The following is an 18,664-nucleotide window of genomic DNA, read 5'->3' as shown; positions in this document are numbered from 1 at the left end:
CTCTTGCATACTTGCAGATTTCATTCGAACAAAACTGAAGGACAGATTTCCAAAGTTTATTAAAAACTGGTAATATAGAGAAATTAAAATAAAAAAAACTGGTAATATAGAGAAATTGCATAAAAAAAACAATATTATAAAACAATAGAATACATTTCTAACCAGAAGCAAGCAATGTTCAAAGATAGTGGATAGTTAGACTATGGTTTACAGCTGTTCTTTTAAAAACTTTAAAAACTTTTATTGGTAGACTAAACATAGCAGCAATGAGAAGTTCATGTAAGAATTTTTTTTTCAATTTTCTAGATTGCATTTTCACTCAATTTATTATGTTTGTAGATGGAGAACAGTCCCCAGATCTGGCCATCAGTGAAATAGAGGACTATGGATCCCTAGATGGAATGAAAGTTGGCCCAATGTCTACTGGTGAAGTGGGTCCATTTTCCTCTGTCAAGTTGGAGATTATCTGGCAACCACATATTCCTGGAAAAGTTTTTACAGAATTCTTGATATCCTTTAGTGATCCTCTCTCAGAAAGTGTAAGTTGGTTACTTATTACGACTTTTTATATTTATTGTCACCAATGAGAAGATATATCATAGATCTCTTCATGTATTTACCAAAATGTGTAGATCCTTTATACTTAATCTGAAAAAAAAATTTTGATATTAATTTGTTTAGGATTCTCAATCTTTTTATAGATTTTAGTTCTAGTAATAAAGAGAAAACGGATTTAATAAGATTTAAATCTTTTTTGTAATGAGGATTTAAAAATGATGTAAGCTCATTCAGAAGAATGCACATTTATACAAATTTACAACACAAAACGTTTGAATAAAGGATTGTGGAAATTAAGGTTTAGAGAGATGACTTAAATCAGTTAGAATCCATTGAGCTTATTTCTTTTATAAATGACAGTCTCATTCATTTCAGTAGTTTTAAACAAAATCATGTTTTTATGATTTCAGATTTCCATACACTCCCTAGCTAATGCCATTGATGTTCCTGTTTGGGTTGAGAGACAGACTGTCGATCTTAAGATCTGTATGTACGACAGGCTGTATCAAGACACCATCATTGTTAACAATAGGTAAATAATGTACATTTAAGTACCTAATCAATAGCAGGCTATTTATTTCTTTACATGAGTGAGTGGGAAAAAGTCATGAAAATAATCTACGAATATGTCAAATTGGATATTTCTAAAATTATGAAATAGGCTAGAATGGACAAATATTTTATTGGTTATTTGATACATTTTTCCTGTGATGACCAATAAGTAAGTCTTATTTTTTAATCGTCTGTATTAATTTGATTTTTTTTTGTGTCTTGCAGGGCAACAACAGCATTGAGGTTAAAGTTTGAAGTTTGTAAAGAACTGAAGAATCATCTTGAACTGTTGCCAAAAACTGGATACATCCAAGCTCAGTCACAATTCTCTGCTCAGCTCAAGTTTCTACCGAGGTAATAGAAACTGGCTACATCCAAGTTCAGTCACAATCCACTGGGAAGGTCAAGTTTCAACAAAATAATACAAAACCTCTCAAAGTACTAAAATATGGGATTAATTACCGATGTGGTTTTCACACTTTTCAAAGTTTTAACTGAGAAGAAGAATTCTACCAAAAACCAACTGTATATCAGCTCAACTCTACCAATGTTATACAGAAATACAGAAAATAAATGAAAATTGCATTTAAAATTTTGATTGCACAATTTGTTATCAGCGTTCTTGAAATCACTTGAATTATTCTTTACTTTTGAATTATGACATTAATGAAAGCATTCAATATCTTATTGGTTAAAAGTAAATTCTCATAAATCAAAATAGTTAGATGGGATTTAAAGGCTTCTTATAAGCTCCAGGACTAACAACTATATTGCTAGGGAAGATATTTTAACCATGTCAATTTGATAAAAACACTTTTACTTTCAATTGTTTTGTTGTAATTGTAGGAAAAGTCTTTTTCAAGAAGCTGGTAAATATTTTGACAAAGAAACAGGTGTGTTAGAAGCTCCAATGATCATCAGAGTCGCTGATCAGGTAAATATTTTGACAAAGAAACAGGTGTGTTAGAAGCTCCAATGATCATCAGAGTCGCTGATCAGGTAAATATTTTGACAAAGAAACAGGTGTGTTAGAAGCTCCAATGATCATCAGAGTGGCTGATCAGGTAAATATTTTGACAAAGAAACAGGTGTGTTAGAAGCTCCAATGATCATCAGAGTCGCTGATCAGGTAAATATTTTGACAAAGAAACAGGTGTGTTAGAAGCTCCAATGATCATCAGAGTTGCTGATCAGGTAAATATTTTGACAAAGAAACAGGTGTGTTAGAAGCTCCAATGATCATCAGAGTGGCTGATCAGGTAAATATTTTGACAAAGAAACAGGTGTGTTAGAAGCTCCAATGATCATCAGAGTGGCTGATCAGGTAAATATTTTGACAAAGAAACAGGTGTGTTAGAAGCTCCAATGATCATCAGAGTGGCTGATCAGGTAAATATTTTGACAAAGAAACAGGTGTGTTAGAAGCTCCAATGATCATCAGAGTTGCTGATCAGGTAAATATTTTGACAAAGAAACAGGTGTGTTAGAAGCTCCAATGATCATCAGAGTGGCTGATCAGGTAAATATTTTGACAAAGAAACAGGTGTGTTAGAAGCTCCAATGATCATCAGAGTTGCTGATCAGGTAAATATTTTGACAAAGAAACAGGTGTGTTAGAAGCTCCAATGATCATCAGAGTGGCTGATCAGGTAAATATTTTGACAAAGAAACAGGTGTGTTAGAAGCTCCAATGATCATCAGAGTGGCTGATCAGGTAAATATTTTGACAAAGAAACAGGTGTGTTAGAAGCTCCAATGATCATCAGAGTGGCTGATCAGGTAAATATTTTGACAAAGAAACAGGTGTGTTAGAAGCTCCAATGATCATCAGAGTGGCTGATCAGGTAAATATTTTGACAAAGAAACAGGTGTGTTAGAAGCTCCAATGATCATCAGAGTGGCTGATCAGGTAAATATTTTGACAAAGAAACAGGTGTGTTAGAAGCTCCAATGATCATCAGAGTTGCTGATCAGGTAAATATTTTGACAAAGAAACAGGTGTGTTAGAAGCTCCAATGATCATCAGAGTGGCTGATCAGGTAAATATTTTGACAAAGAAACAGGTGTGTTAGAAGCTCCAATGATCATCAGAGTGGCTGATCAGGTAAATATTTTGACAAAGAAACAGGTGTGTTAGAAGCTCCAATGATCATCAGAGTGGCTGATCAGGTAAATATTTTGACAAAGAAACAGGTGTGTTAGAAGCTCCAATGATCATCAGAGTGGCTGATCAGGTAAATATTTTGACAAAGAAACAGGTGTGTTAGAAGCTCCAATGATCATCAGAGTGGCTGATCAGGTAAATATTTTGACAAAGAAACAGGTGTGTTAGAAGCTCCAATGATCATCAGAGTGGCTGATCAGGTAAATATTTTGACAAAGAAACAGGTGTGTTAGAAGCTCCAATGATCATCAGAGTGGCTGATCAGGTAAATATTTTGACAAAGAAACAGGTGTGTTAGAAGCTCCAATGATCATCAGAGTGGCTGATCAGGTAAATATTTTGACAAAGAAACAGGTGTGTTAGAAGCTCCAATGATCATCAGAGTGGCTGATCAGGTAAATATTTTGACAAAGAAACAGGTGTGTTAGAAGCTCCAATGATCATCAGAGTGGCTGATCAGGTAAATATTTTGACAAAGAAACAGGTGTGTTAGAAGCTCCAATGATCATCAGAGTGGCTGATCAGGTAAATATTTTGACAAAGAAACAGGTGTGTTAGAAGCTCCAATGATCATCAGAGTGGCTGATCAGGTAAATATTTTGACAAAGAAACAGGTGTGTTAGAAGCTCCAATGATCATCAGAGTGGCTGATCAGGTAAATATTTTGACAAAGAAACAGGTGTGTTAGAAGCTCCAATGATCATCAGAGTGGCTGATCAGGTAAATATTTTGACAAAGAAACAGGTGTGTTAGAAGCTCCAATGATCATCAGAGTGGCTGATCAGGTAAATATTTTGACAAAGAAACAGGTGTGTTAGAAGCTCCAATGATCATCAGAGTGGCTGATCAGGTAAATATTTTGACAAAGAAACAGGTGTGTTAGAAGCTCCAATGATCATCAGAGTGGCTGATCAGGTAAATATTTTGACAAAGAAACAGGTGTGTTAGAAGCTCCAATGATCATCAGAGTGGCTGATCAGGTAAATATTTTGACAAAGAAACAGGTGTGTTAGAAGCTCCAATGATCATCAGAGTGGCTGATCAGGTAAATATTTTGACAAAGAAACAGGTGTGTTAGAAGCTCCAATGATCATCAGAGTTGCTGATCAGGTAAATATTTTGACAAAGAAACAGGTGTGTTAGAAGCTCCAATGATCATCAGAGTGGCTGATCAGGTAAATATTTTGACAAAGAAACAGGTGTGTTAGAAGCTCCAATGATCATCAGAGTGGCTGATCAGGTAAATATTTTGACAAAGAAACAGGTGTGTTAGAAGCTCCAATGATCATTAGAGTGGCTGATCAGGTAAACAAAAATGAACTTCCATAAAAAAAAATGATTCATAGTTATAAATGATAGTTTCACAATCAATGGTAAAAAGATTTTCATAGCAGCAATTTCACTTTAACCAACATCAAAGACAAAACTGCTGATTCTGGTAAACACTTTAAACCATCATATTTTTTTACGTTTAACTCTTTCTAGCTGACTTATCATGATCTCAATGTTCAAATATTATTATCCAAGAAAGTTCCAAAATTGGCAAATTGGAAACAGTTATATAAGCATTTTTGTTCTCATTCATATGGAATCTGAAAATGAATTTATATTTTTTCCAGACTCAACCAGTACCATTCACTGTCCAAGCTGTGGTGACAACCTCTGATATGGAGTTTGACATTACTAACATAAACTTTGGTTGTTGTACCATCCATGAGTCAACGAAGACAAGAATACGTCTTAGTAACAAATCCATCTTACCACAGGAATATGGCTTTGTTGGCCTACCAGATGTATGTACTATCTGTTATACTTGACAGCTAATTTCCCATGTAAATAAGACTTGGGTTAGCTTGCTTGCTTTGTTTGTATATTGTACAATTGTAATTGGGATAACGTCCAATCAAATTTAAATATAATATATACTGGTTAAAATATGCCTATATATATTGTTTGAAGATATCAATGTTGATTACAAAGCCTATGTAAATGTTTACATAAAGCAAGCAAGCCTACCAAAGTTATTCTCTACAAGCATTAGGAAATTAGCTGTAAGGATAATTAATGTATGTATGTTTCTTAGTCATGAAACTGCAAAAAGAATTATTTTACTAATGCGTCAATATATTGATCTTATATTATATTGTATATTTATATAACTAAAGCTACTATAATTGAAGACCAATTGGTCTGTAACTTCAAACTGTATTATTTTCTGTTTTATATGCACTAGTTTTATCTATATTAAGTGTGTCATTTGTCTATTGTCATTAAAAGGCAATCGAGACAAATATGATTAAAAACCCCATACATTTATCTATGTTTCAGTATGTTGAGGTACAACCAGATGATGGCTTTGGAACACTGTTGCCATTAGAAAGTATTGACCTTGATGTGATCTTTAGTCCAAAGAAAGCGAGGGATTATAAATTTGAATTGAATTGTAAATCAATAATAAACAGGTAAGTGAAATCATTATTCATATGAATAATATAAAACCAGCAGTGCTACTGGCATTTTAGTGTGACTTTTTCTTCTATGACTAACAGAAATAAAAGCGCTATCTCTTGCTTATGATTAGGATATTTCATAGGCATGTAATTTTGTTTCATAAGGTAAAACACGCCTATATTTCAATTTGCATATATATCTTTTGTGTCACAACGTACATTTAAAAAAGGACGATTAATTTTATGAAACATTATAAGTTAATACACTTGAAATGTAGAAAATATAAAAATATTATTAGCATCTTTAATTGACTAAATCGGTTGATTATTTTGTCAAAAGTTTATGTGTTTAAAAACACTTGCTACTAATTTTATATAGCATATGTATACCTGTATAAATATTTCAGGGAGTTTAAGATTCAATGTGAAGGGGTAGGTGTACATCCACCATTGGATCTATCTCATCAAGTGATACACTTTGCTGCTACTGCCTTGTATGATGTATCAACAGCTACAGTCCATGTTAACAACTCTCACATCAGTACTAATGAATTCACTCATCCTGTGCCAAGGATTGGTAAAGGTAGGCAACAGACACAGTCCATGTTAACAACTCTCACATCAGTACTAATGAATTCACTCATCCTGTGCCAAGGATTGGTAAAGGTAGGCAACAGCCACAGTTCTTGTTAACAATTCACATATCAGTACTAATGAATTCACACATCCTGTGCCAAGGATTGGTAAAGGTAGGCAACAGACACAGTCCATGTTAACAACTCACACATCAGTACTAATGAATTCACACATCCTGTGCCAAGGATTGGTAAAGGTAGGCAACAGACACAGTCCATGTTAACAACTCACACATCAGTACTAATGAATTCACACATCCTGTGCCAAGGATTGGTAAAGGTAGGCAACAGACACAGTCCATGTTAACAACTCACACATCAGTACTAATGAATTCACACATCCTGTGCCAAGGATTGGTAAAGGTAGGCAACAGACACAGTCCATGTTAACAACTCACACATCAGTACTAATGAATTCACACATCCTGTGCCAAGGATTGGTAAAGGTAGGCAACAGACACAGTCCATGTTAACAACTCACACATCAGTACTAATGAATTCACACATCCTGTGCCAAGGATTGGTAAAGGTAGGCAACAGACACAGTCCATGTTAACAACTCTCACATCAGTACTAATGAATTCACTCATCCTGTGCCAAGGATTGGTAAAGGTAGGCAACAGCCACAGTTCTTGTTAACAATTCACATATCAGTACTAATGAATTCACACATCCTGTGCCAAGGATTGGTAAAGGTAGGCAACAGACACAGTCCATGTTAACAACTCACACATCAGTACTAATGAATTCACACATCCTGTGCCAAGGATTGGTAAAGGTAGGCAACAGACACAGTCCATGTTAACAACTCACACATCAGTACTAATGAATTCACACATCCTGTGCCAAGGATTGGTAAAGGTAGGCAACAGCTACAGTCCATGTTAACAACTCACACATCAGTACTAATGAATTCACACATCCTGTGCCAAGGATTGGTAAAGGTAGGCAACAGACACAGTCCATGTTAACAACTCACACATCAGTACTAATGAATTCACACATCCTGTGCCAAGGATTGGTAAAGGTAGGCAACAGACACAGTCCATGTTAACAACTCACACATCAGTACTAATGAATTCACACATCCTGTGCCAAGGATTGGTAAAGGTAGGCAACAGACACAGTCCATGTTAACAACTCACACATCAGTACTAATGAATTCACACATCCTGTGCCAAAGATTGGTAAAGGTAGGCAACAGACACAGTCCATGTTAACAACTCACACATCAGTACTAATGAATTCACACATCCTGTGCCAAGGATTGGTAAAGGTAGGCAACAGCCACAGTTCTTGTAAACAATTTATACATAAGTATCCATGAATTAATGATTGGTGTATGACCCAAACCAGCAAATAAATCTGCACTATAGTATAAATGAATTCTCAAAACCTGTGTCAACGATTAATGGAGAGTATATGTACAGTACCACAAGAAGTAACTCTTTGATCAGAAAATTGTCATGGCATCACTTAAAATTGTTTTTATTCACTTTTGCTTCAATATATTATAGAAGTCAAAAGGCATTTTAAAATTTTCAATATGTTGAAATACTAGACTTCGTTTGTCCTTTCATGTCTTGTACTGTTTGAATGAGGCACTTTTATTTCTAATATTTTATATGTTTTGTTATGTTGCATTCATGATGCAGCTTGTTTTTTCTTTATTGTTCTTTTTTGAAGATAAGTAATGAATGACTATTTTCTATTTTTGATCAATCTTCTCAGGAGAAATAGTTCCAGTCGGACCAACATCATTTGAATTTAAGATACCTGAGGGAGCTCCTCTGACTATTTCACCGTCTGTTGGAACAATAGAACCAGGAAAGGTAAGCTGTTGTCAGTTAACTAAAGGAACTTTGGAACTATCAAGTATTTATAGAATAGGAAATTGAGAGCTATCATAGAAGTTCCTGGAAAAGTTGATCTTGAGGATACCTAAAAATATTTGCAATAAATTTATTCACACAACATTTCTAATGAAGATCATATAATTATGGTTTATTGGTGCTTTAGGTAAAAGGAATCAATTTAACATTACAAACTTTCATCAGTAATTTTTTTTTTCTACATCACAATCACAAAAAAACACCGGTGTTATTAAATTTTCTCAAAGTTACCCTAAACTATGAAAAGAAGTATAAAATATTGTATACAGCTTCTACTCACGAAAGCTTCATTTGGAGCCAATGTTTTGAGAGACCTTTAATGTCGGGGCACCATTACTATACACATGTATTACCTATATGAAAAGAAATTACTATTAGCCTAAAGAGAGTTAGCTATAATATTGTATATTATAACTCAGTACAAATGATGTTTTTACAGAAATGTAGGGTACAGGTGAGGTTTGCTCCACAGTTGGAGGAGATGGATGTTAGGAAGGAAGGAGTGAGAATGGCCTCCAAAGCCATGGAGGCAAAGGCACAGAAAGAATATCAGGAGTCTCTTCAGAGAGAGAAAGAAAAGGCAGATGAAGCTTTGGTTAGTATTCTGTCTGTTTTATGTACATTTTTTAAGTCTTGCTTTTTATGTATTTCATTATTTTAGTTATAGTCATGAGTCATAAATACTATGCTAGATATACTGTAGAGTGGTCAATTTTTCATTTCTTTAATTCCCTGTCTACCGCAGTATTACTGCTTATATTTTTTGTCTGTGGTTATGTCTATCCATCCTTTCTGCATCATCTTTGAATATTTGTAATACGTTTACAATTGAGTTTTGGTCACACCAAATTGAAATTTATCATTGTTCATTTTGGGGTGAACTTGTACTTTCGACTCAACTTAATCATACCAGTTAATGTCATCTTTTATATTTTGGATAATTGTATAATATTCTCCTGCACAAAACTATTTTTTATTCATCTTATATTAAAAAATTCTGTTATCTGCATCATATAAGCCTAACAAGTGGCCTATCAATTGCATAGAAATTAATCGTCAGCTATATATGCTTAGTTACAACTGACAAGTTTTTTAGACCGAGAATGGACGTTTGGTAAGTATATTTTTCCTGAACACATTTTATTTTAGTTATTATTTTATATTCATTTTTTCATTTTTTTTAATAAAGTTTAAAACAGTTTCATTCATGTTTATATGATGATATATCGAATTAATTTCACTCAATGCGTACACAGGTAAAATCATTTCCCTTGCTCTATTTTAAGCTGTGATGTCATAAAAATGTCAAAATGGCATAATTTTGTCTGTCAAATACTGTAAACCAACCTTTTTCGTGAGTGATTTATTTTTGCAACTTTCACAAGTAGAAAAAAACGTGAATAATAATCGTCGCAAATATATCAAACTTGGATCTTTCCTCATTAAACTTCATCAAGAATTTCAGAAAATTGTGAAATTAAATAGTTGCAAAGTGATCTAGAAAAAGTATCTGCGAAAATAAGTTGGTTAACAGTAAACTATGCAAAAAAACAAAATCCACTGTAAATAGCTGCATAAAAGCCAAATTAGGATTTTGACCTAGCTTAACAAGGTCCTACTGCTCCAACTATGACAGATCACCAGAAAACTGAATGGGAAACATTCAGGAAAAATATAATTATATCATGTTTTGAATATTATAATCTGTACAGGGTGATGGAGAAGAAGATGAGGTAAAGAAAGTGTTAATCGTTGCTTAATGTAACACCAATGACAAAATTTAGGTTACGGGAAATTGTCATCACACAATGTCAAATGTCATTTATTATATGTTATATTATAGGTGGTCAGAATAATTGTTGCTTATATAACACCACATAATTATATGTTTATAGGTGTCATTACACAATGAATATTTTATCACTAGGCCAGGTTTTTAGAATGTTTCTGTTTGTCTCAATTTTACAAATCTTTTAGAATTGGATTCATCTATTTTAACATATTAATTTGCAATGGAAAAGGAAAGGAAAGATAAGTGTTGGGATACATGCAAAAAATATTTTAATTTTTTTTTTAATTTTAAGGGTATTCTGTTTATTGGAAGCCAGCAGTAAAATTTTATTTTTGGTCTTATCTGTACAGTTGCGTGTTTTTAACCAGAGTATATTTTGCTGGAATAATACTTGAAATAGGCACTAAAGGGGTTACACGAGATTTAAAAAATGTCTAAATAAGTATTTTTTGTACAACAGGAGGATGAGGTAACAGTTTTATTAAATACGAGTTTTGTAACATTGACGGAATGTTGGTTTGGCGATTGTTTATATAATATGTTTTGTTTTGATAATGCGCAAAATTGCAGTAACAATGGTAATAAGATTGATATTATGCTCAATACGACAGAAAAATAATTCTTTATGGCTGTACTGAAAAATTAACAAAATATATGGAACATTTTGAGACTTCGATAGGTTATGTAGTCTCTGTTGGTCAACATCAGAACACATATGACCATGTCTCCAGTCACCTTAGAACATAGGATAAAGTTTTGAAGTTGCAATTATACACTGTAAATTCTGAAATAATTGCAACATTTTTTATTTATTTGAAAAATGCAACAGTATCAGGTTTGCTTTGTGGTTTGACATTTTCTAAATGTTAGGAGAGTTGTGAGTGAAATATAATCTAACAAAAATAATCAGCAGTTAGCCATTAAATAATGTTATATAATCTCTATATGGCTGGTTTGTAATTTACAACTGCTACATTTTTGTTAATTGCATGATGACTGTTATGAAACTTATATATCTAACGTATTGAATTGTAATTTGTGTAATAAGTAACAACCTGAAATTTTAAAATTTAAGTTTGTAAAAGCTATACCCTTGTCATTGTTATTTCAAATCATGCCAATCTTTACATCTATTTGTAAAAAATGTAATGAAAAAATATATGATAGCAAAAAATTGGAGTGGAACTCGCCCTGAGTCTGTGAAATAAAAAGTGTATTTTACCATCTTTTTTTAAAGTGTCAAAGTATGCACGTTTCTGGACTTCATTATAAGTGGATTGAAAAATTACGATAAATCTAAACTGGATTAGTTTTGAAAAAGAGAAATTTGAACAACCTCCCATTCTTTATACCAGGCTTCAAACTGAAATCATTGTCCTTATTTGTCTAAAGTTTACCGTTTTATTGGCGTAAAGTGTCAGTATTTAAAATAAATGTATAATTCAACTTTAGATTTTATTTTATTTTAGAAATCAGGAAATAAAGGTAAAGGAAAAGAGGGAAAATCTCCAGCTAAAGGGAAAGGGAGACAATCACCAGGTGTACCTACTCTTACTGTGGCTGGACCTAAACCTTTTACACCTCCAACACTAGAGAATATCACAAAGGAGTGAGTATAAATATTCAAACATGTCATTTAGATAACAGTCAAAAAAACAACTGTGCAAGGGCTGTACAGCCAGTCAAGGTCTTAAACACTTTCATCATTTGTAACTGCAGTAACATCTTTCAGCCCCAATTGTGCAAGTAAAATATATTATTAAATTACCTGGAACCTTCTTAGCTTGGGTTGGCTGGAATTTTCTTTATTGCTTATTTCCAAAATGTTCAAGAGTTATAATGTACAAAGAAAAAGCAGAGAATTGCTATACAGAATTTGAAATTCAAAATAATAAAAAAAAAAACTATTTTATTCTCTGTAATGTTGTTTTAATGTTCTTAGAGCATTTATTTTTGTCTTCTTTTTCATACTTTAATTTTCTGTAATTCTTTTAAATATGATGTTTATTTAACCTTTCCAGTACCCCAGCTTATGCAGCAGCCTTGGGATCTCTGTTGAGACAGTATAGGAGTTGTTTTAGAACCTATGTTATACCATGTTATGTAGCATCAGGGAAATGTGGTAATCCAGGAGAACTACCTTACACGTATGTATTATTTGAAGATAAGATGTAGGATTAAACTAAAGATTGTTGTTTTCTTCTATTTGAGTATTAAAACATGGAATTTTGAGGTAGGTACTTACATTATGCTAAAAAAAATGAAAGAGGGCACTCATACCAGTTTGTAATAGTATTTTTGCAATCATTGTAGAGACAGGTGAGATATAATGTTTTGATCTTATCTTCTTTGATATCCTAAGCTGTGCTATGAAGCTTGATCTTCTTCTCTCAAAAAGGATAAAACTATCTTTATTCAAAAAAGATATCTTTGCTCATCATAACTTTAACAACAATTTCTACATTTGTTTTACAGTAATAAGAACACACTATATATGGAGGTCCATTGTCCTGTTGTTAAGCCTACCTTGGTGGCAATCTCAGACCATGGGAAGACAACTCTGGATTTTGGAGAAGTTTCACTAGGACAGACAATCATCAAATCTGTCACTATACAGAATATATCAAAGAAAACCATAGAAGTATCCTTTGATCTGTGTATTTTCTTATTATTTAAGTACAAAGGTACTATAAAATGACTTATACTTAGACTATCAAGATATTTTAATTTCTGAGTATTAATTCAAAAATAATTTAAATATCAATCATCTGCCATTTTTCGTAGAGAAGAACATTTGTACTTCATTTTCAGCTTATATATTGAATCTTAAAGAGTTTATTGTAAACTAACAGTAAGTAATGAACTGAACTTGCAAAGTTCATTCTGAAAAAAAAATGTTTGTTTTTGTTGTTTATATTGTTTCAATTTGAAGATTTTCCTTAACTCTGACAGTTAACATCATCACTGCTGGACACATCTGGACCGTTCCTCATGTTGAATGCATTAAGAGTTTTACCACCAGATGGCACTCATACAATACTGATATCATTTACACCTGAAGCTGGTCGTGTGGTATGTTTATCATACGTTTCATTAAAAATTCAGCTGTTTTAATGTCTTTGCTTTAAAAAGTACGATATAAACATTTAGATTTTGATGATTTTTTTAATTTTTTTAATAAATTTTTTATGAGAACTGTTATATTTTAACGCTCAAGGAACAGATACTCAGAGGATACAGATTGATACATTTTAATGTTTAATTTATTGAATTGATGTAGTCATACTTCAGTATTACACAATGTACACGGCTGCATTGAAGTAGTCAAAAGCAATGCACAAATATGGAAAAGATATACAGAGAAACTTTAATAACTGTATACTGTCTTTAAATCGCTTAAAATCAGCAATACAATGTTACAAAATCCTTTAATCAGTTAACCTAATTAATATTGAGGTTTAGTTTTACTTTGTAACTGTTTTTGATTACTTTTATCTATACTACATTAATTTCAAAATAGAATTTAGAAAGTTTTTTTAACTTGAACATTTACAATTTTTATTTTAGTTCCATGAAGTGCTACAAATTAACAGTGGAACCTCAGTTTTACATGTGACAGTGATGGGAGAGGGTGTCAACCCAATAATTAACCTTGATATGCCGACAGAAAATGGTGTATTTGATATTGGTGCTGTTTTAGCTGGAGAATACTTAGAAAGAACTTTTAAGGTAGTCTATAAGTTGTAATAAAAACTAGAATTGCTATTGCAAGCAATAGCGGATGTCACCCTTCCCCCCATTGCCACTAAGCGGCAGCTATTTCAAAATTTTTAACAGTGAATGCACATATATGCATGGTAATTCATTGTCGATCGGGTGACATAATAATACGGAAAAAGAAACAGAGGAAAAGCAATATGTCACCCGACATTGTCGATCCGGTGACATAATTATTAAAAAGTTTTCATTTTAAAATTGTTTTTTTTGTTATCTTTTAAAAGTTTTGACTGAAAATATTAATATTAGAGTTTTCATGCTTCATACAAGATAATGCATTGCTTTAAGATCAGTAAAAAAAGTTGTAATCTTAGAAATAAAATCAAAGTAAATATTTGAATACAATTCCATTTATGCATGGTATGTATATTTTTTTATGAACACAAAATATTTTTTACTAACAATAATGGAACCCAATGAATGACCACAAAAAAATCCTCATGAAAAAACACCAGTCAATTGTAAACTATTACATCAAATAGGATTACATCAAATAAGACAAAAGAGTTACGTATCAGATATCAGCTAAAGAAATACTACAAGTAAACAATATTTATTTTTCTACTTTCAGATGCAGAATTCCTCATCACTATCCATAGATTATTCTATAAAGTTAGAAAGTCTGTCTTTATTGCGGCATGCTAAAAGTCAAGAATTGCCTTCGTTTATAAAACCCGATGAAAAAATGAAAAGTTTAGTTGGTATGTATTTCAAAGAAACAACAATTCATTAGTCTCATATCAATGGGATCATTCTAATTTAGAGTGGGTTATTTAAAAGACAAGAAACAATAACTAATATTGCTCTCCTAATCTGATTTGTGAAATGTTTTTATTTTTTTGTAGTGTGCAGTATAAAAAGCAAATTAAGGGGAGATAATTTGCAATCTATTACCAATGAACTATTATTCTATGGAAGAATTGTCCACTTGGGTGCAGATCTTTAAAAATTACAACTTGATAATTTTTGTCATTTGATATTCCAAAAAGGTCTGTGGTTGAGAGCTTTTGATTAATTATACATTGTATTTTAGTACTCAGGATTAATAAATGTTTTATTTATTGATTTTGAGAGGAAGGATTTTGTTAATAGTTGTATACACTATATAAGCTTAGTTAGTTTTAAGTAGACCATAGACACTATTGACTTTTGAAAGAAAGATACTGCTTATACAGTGTCTCGTAAGTCTTTATAGGCTGGGTATTGATCCTTTTTTATGATGTTAACGTTTTTTATGTATTTTAATGTAGATCAATATGTGACACTTTAACAAACTATTATTTATCTTTATCTTATCTTATTTCTCTTATGAAAATCTACTGCTTTTATAGAATATCATATTTTTCATCATTTTGTTATCCCATATATAATATTTTCAAGGCACACAAAACAACAATGGTCAAAATATATTTGACTTGGTACCGTCTGAAGGTCGAATAGCACCAGGGGCAACACAAGAAGTTACAGTGACCTTTGCCCCAGATCATCCTAGTGACCATTATTCTGATTTTGTTAAAATAGAATTATTTGGAAAGGTATGAACCATGATATATTCTTCAGCTTAAATGCTATAAACAAAGAATGGAAAAGAAAAAAATATTTTGTACAGATTCTTGATATAAAAATTTTTTTTTTTAAATATTTCACCAATTTAAAGTTTCAGTGGAATAGATTTTAATTTTCACTTGGGAAAAGTATATTTAAAAGAGATTAAAGATTTCTTTAAAAAGCAGCTATTACAAAATGTTCTGTTTCATAAATATCAATTATTCTTTTATTAGTAGTTGTATTTGAAATCACTTTCAGATTAGTCTATTATCACACATAATTGTTTGGTTAGATCTTCTAACATCTCCAACAACAAAAACATTTCTGTACAGTGCAAAATTTCAAAGTAAAAGAATCATCATTTAAAAGAATATTAGATATTTGAACAAAGTAAACACCACCATCTAGATATTTTATATGACTAAGTAAACTCTTATTTTACAGAAAGAATCTCACTCCTTCCAAATAAAAGGCATGGCCAAGAAAAATGTTATGTTTGTCCATGGTGTGGATGAAACTACAGTTAATGTGGAGTCATTATCAGAGAACCCACCCTCAACATTAGAAGAAGAAGGTTTGTAAAAAAAATAATAGCAGCATTTTTACCTAGTTTGACCTGTAAAATTTAAATATTGAGATCTATACAGATGAAAGGAAGAAACAGGAAATTTTTATTCTTTGTAATAATGTTTTTTGTGAAATGTGTCTATTTAAATTGAATTAAAACCAGATTTTAATCAATCCTTTGACTAGATGACTAGCTTAGTTTTTATTATATTTCATTTTGACAGAATTCATCTGTTTTCAAAAGGCTACAAAATCATGTGCGTATGTAAGAAAATTAGAAGGGCAATTTTACAATTTGTGGACATTTAAATGGTCATCTTTGCATAATTACGTTGAATCAAACCAGTGAATTTTTTTTAGCAAATTTAATATCATCATAATGAATATGGTTTATATTTTTTAGAATTAAAGGGCATATTACCATCAGTATTATTTAGTGTTAAGAGCATAGCCAAAGAATCAGAATTTGTACCAGGATCCAGAGAGATATATGTGGGCTGTGTCAGGACAATGGCAGTCAGTCAGAAAAAGGTATGATAAGAGTGTGTGTATATATCTCCAGAAAAAACTTTCCCTAATCTGTGTGTTAAGATTGTTCCATTTCAACATACATGGTATATTAAAGGAAATTATCAGCAAGCCAAAGAGCAAGTCATTTTCTATTATGGGAAAAAGAATATAAGGGTTCAATAATTAGTCTGTAAATCTTTGACTGTTTCTACATAGATCATTCATTTCTATCTTGAAACTAGTTAATCAGATGGTTAATTAAAAATTACATTGGGTAAAGAAAATTGAATATATCTGCTAAAATATTACTATTGTACATCAGTTAAAGGGGAATTATTCTTCCAAAAATTGTTTGGAAAACATTTTCTTGTGCCATGTATATACCTGGAACCTGGATCAGTGTTCGTTTCTACTTTAAGGGGGTAGACCTTGGTTCAGGGAGATAACTCTTTAAATCAGTTATGCGTTTGTAAAAGTCAAGTTTCGTCAATGAATTTTAAGCATTTACCTGAAACAGATTGGAAATAATCTATGTATCCTAGAAGCTTAGAACATATTTATAAAAATGACTGACACAAACGTACTGATGATTTTTAGAGTTATATCCCTTAACCTAGGTCTACCTCCTTAACATGTATAATATCTGTTTTTATGCCCCACCTACGATAGTAGAGGGGCATTATGTTTTCTGGTCTGTGGCTCCGTTCGTTCGTTCGTTCGTTCGTCCGTCCGTTCGTTCGTTCGTCCCGCTTCAGGTTAAAGTTTTTGGTCGAGGTAGTTTTTGATGAAGTTGAAGTCCAATCAACTTGAAACTTAGTATATATGTTCCTTATTATATGATCTTTCTAATTTTAATGTCAAATTAGAGTTTTGACCCCAATTTCACGGTCCACTGAACATAGAAAATGATAGTGCGAGTGGGGCATCCGTGTACTGGGGACACATTCTTGTTTATTAACATTATTGCATGAACTTCACATTATACCCTGAAACTGAAACGGTGTTCTGATTTGACCAGGTATCAAAATATTGATGCATGCTTTCCTAAACAAATCCATGACTATCTGTTTGTGACTCTAATCTTGTTTTAATTTGGATAATTTTCTAGTTTAAACCTCAATAATCTGATATATGCAACACATATGTAAGAAGAAGGTTGAAAAAATTAACCTCCTGTAGTTTTTCTGAAACTCAAACTATGTATATTTTGTTCTATACATGTATCTTCATAATATTTGAAATTGTAATTTATATTGTGAAAAAGGTTTTCTCAATATTAATATTATCACTCCAACTCCTGAGTTATCAGTTATTATTAACATTATCCATAAACTTTGCATGCTATAACCATATTGTAATACTGAACTCATTAATACAATTTTCAAAGACCACACAAAATAAGGTATTGGTTCTCAAGCAACGTAATAATAATATAGTCCTGCTAAAAAATAGCTACATTGAATGTTTTGATAATAAAAAATTGCAAAAAATGATTGGTGATTTTACCAGTTTAATATAAAAGGTAATTTTTAAACCATATTGGTAATCTCTTGTGCTTCAACCAAGAGATCTTTAAAAAACACTGTGATTTTCTATATTCTATACAGTTATCTGTTTATATTTTGTCACTTTTATGAAAAGTGAGAGTGTACAAGATGTGTCCAATATTTTCAAAACAGCTTGAGAAGCTAAAACTGATTGATGTTTGGCTTTGTTATATATAACAGTGTGATTGTTCTTACTAATATGTAATGAAATCTTGTGTTATCTAACAGGAAGTCAAAGGAAAGGTAAGCTATCTCCCCTGAACATAGATTTTTCTCTGTTTTACATCTATTTTATTGCAAAAACTTCATAATGGTTAGGGAACATGACAACTGTTTTATTTTTTTAAGTAATTTATTTACTGGATGGGCTCTTTTTGTTTACTTTTTTATATTAATATATATATTAATTGTTATAATTTTTTCATCTTGTATTTAAAAATTAATTTTTATGCCCACTTGCAATTTGTCTGAGTCTCTGAGATATGCAGTTTTATCCTTAGCTATCTTTACCATGAATATCCATTATTTTTAAATTCTTTGTTAATTTTTGTATGCCTTATTTTTTATTGTTCAATGATTTATTTTCTTAAAAAACAAAAACTTTAAACTGGTTTGCAAGTTCACATAGATTGACTCATGCTTTGTTGATTCACTTTAGGGACATAGAAAGGT

The 18,664-nt window shown here is 31.8% G+C and overlaps 1 protein-coding gene across 5 annotated transcripts in view; it reads left to right on the top strand.

The window, feature by feature from the left end:
* Positions 1–18,664, top strand: part of LOC143056987 (cilia- and flagella-associated protein 74-like) — a 43,420-nt gene that overhangs the window by 17,700 nt on the left and 7,056 nt on the right. For 2 of the 5 annotated variants that reach the window (XM_076230208.1, XM_076230204.1), the window contains exons 21-40: positions 340–539; positions 969–1,090; positions 1,336–1,464; positions 1,957–2,003; positions 2,134–2,174; positions 4,894–5,067; positions 5,603–5,736; positions 6,132–6,307; positions 8,091–8,191; positions 8,691–8,846; positions 11,513–11,652; positions 12,065–12,190; positions 12,519–12,684; positions 12,996–13,115; positions 13,611–13,772; positions 14,392–14,521; positions 15,201–15,355; positions 15,813–15,942; positions 16,339–16,466; positions 18,221–18,235. In XM_076230208.1, coding sequence (XP_076086323.1) covers positions 340–539; positions 969–1,090; positions 1,336–1,464; positions 1,957–2,003; positions 2,134–2,174; positions 4,894–5,067; positions 5,603–5,736; positions 6,132–6,307; positions 8,091–8,191; positions 8,691–8,846; positions 11,513–11,652; positions 12,065–12,190; positions 12,519–12,684; positions 12,996–13,115; positions 13,611–13,772; positions 14,392–14,521; positions 15,201–15,355; positions 15,813–15,942; positions 16,339–16,466; positions 18,221–18,235 — 2,552 coding nt within the window. Of the gene's footprint in view, positions 1–339; positions 540–968; positions 1,091–1,335; positions 1,465–1,956; positions 2,004–2,133; positions 2,175–2,718; positions 2,760–4,893; positions 5,068–5,602; positions 5,737–6,131; positions 6,308–8,090; positions 8,192–8,690; positions 8,847–11,512; positions 11,653–12,064; positions 12,191–12,518; positions 12,685–12,995; positions 13,116–13,610; positions 13,773–14,391; positions 14,522–15,200; positions 15,356–15,812; positions 15,943–16,338; positions 16,467–18,220; positions 18,236–18,664 lie in introns of all 5 variants that reach the window. The other 3 variants (XM_076230209.1, XM_076230206.1, XM_076230205.1) reach the window with 2 other exon arrangements.

Source organism: Mytilus galloprovincialis, chromosome 13 (assembly GCF_965363235.1).
Source record: "Mytilus galloprovincialis chromosome 13, xbMytGall1.hap1.1, whole genome shotgun sequence".
NCBI lineage: Eukaryota > Metazoa > Mollusca > Bivalvia > Mytilida > Mytilidae > Mytilus > Mytilus galloprovincialis.
Note: the sequence above shows the minus strand (reverse complement) of the source record. Positions and strands in the feature narration are given on the sequence as shown.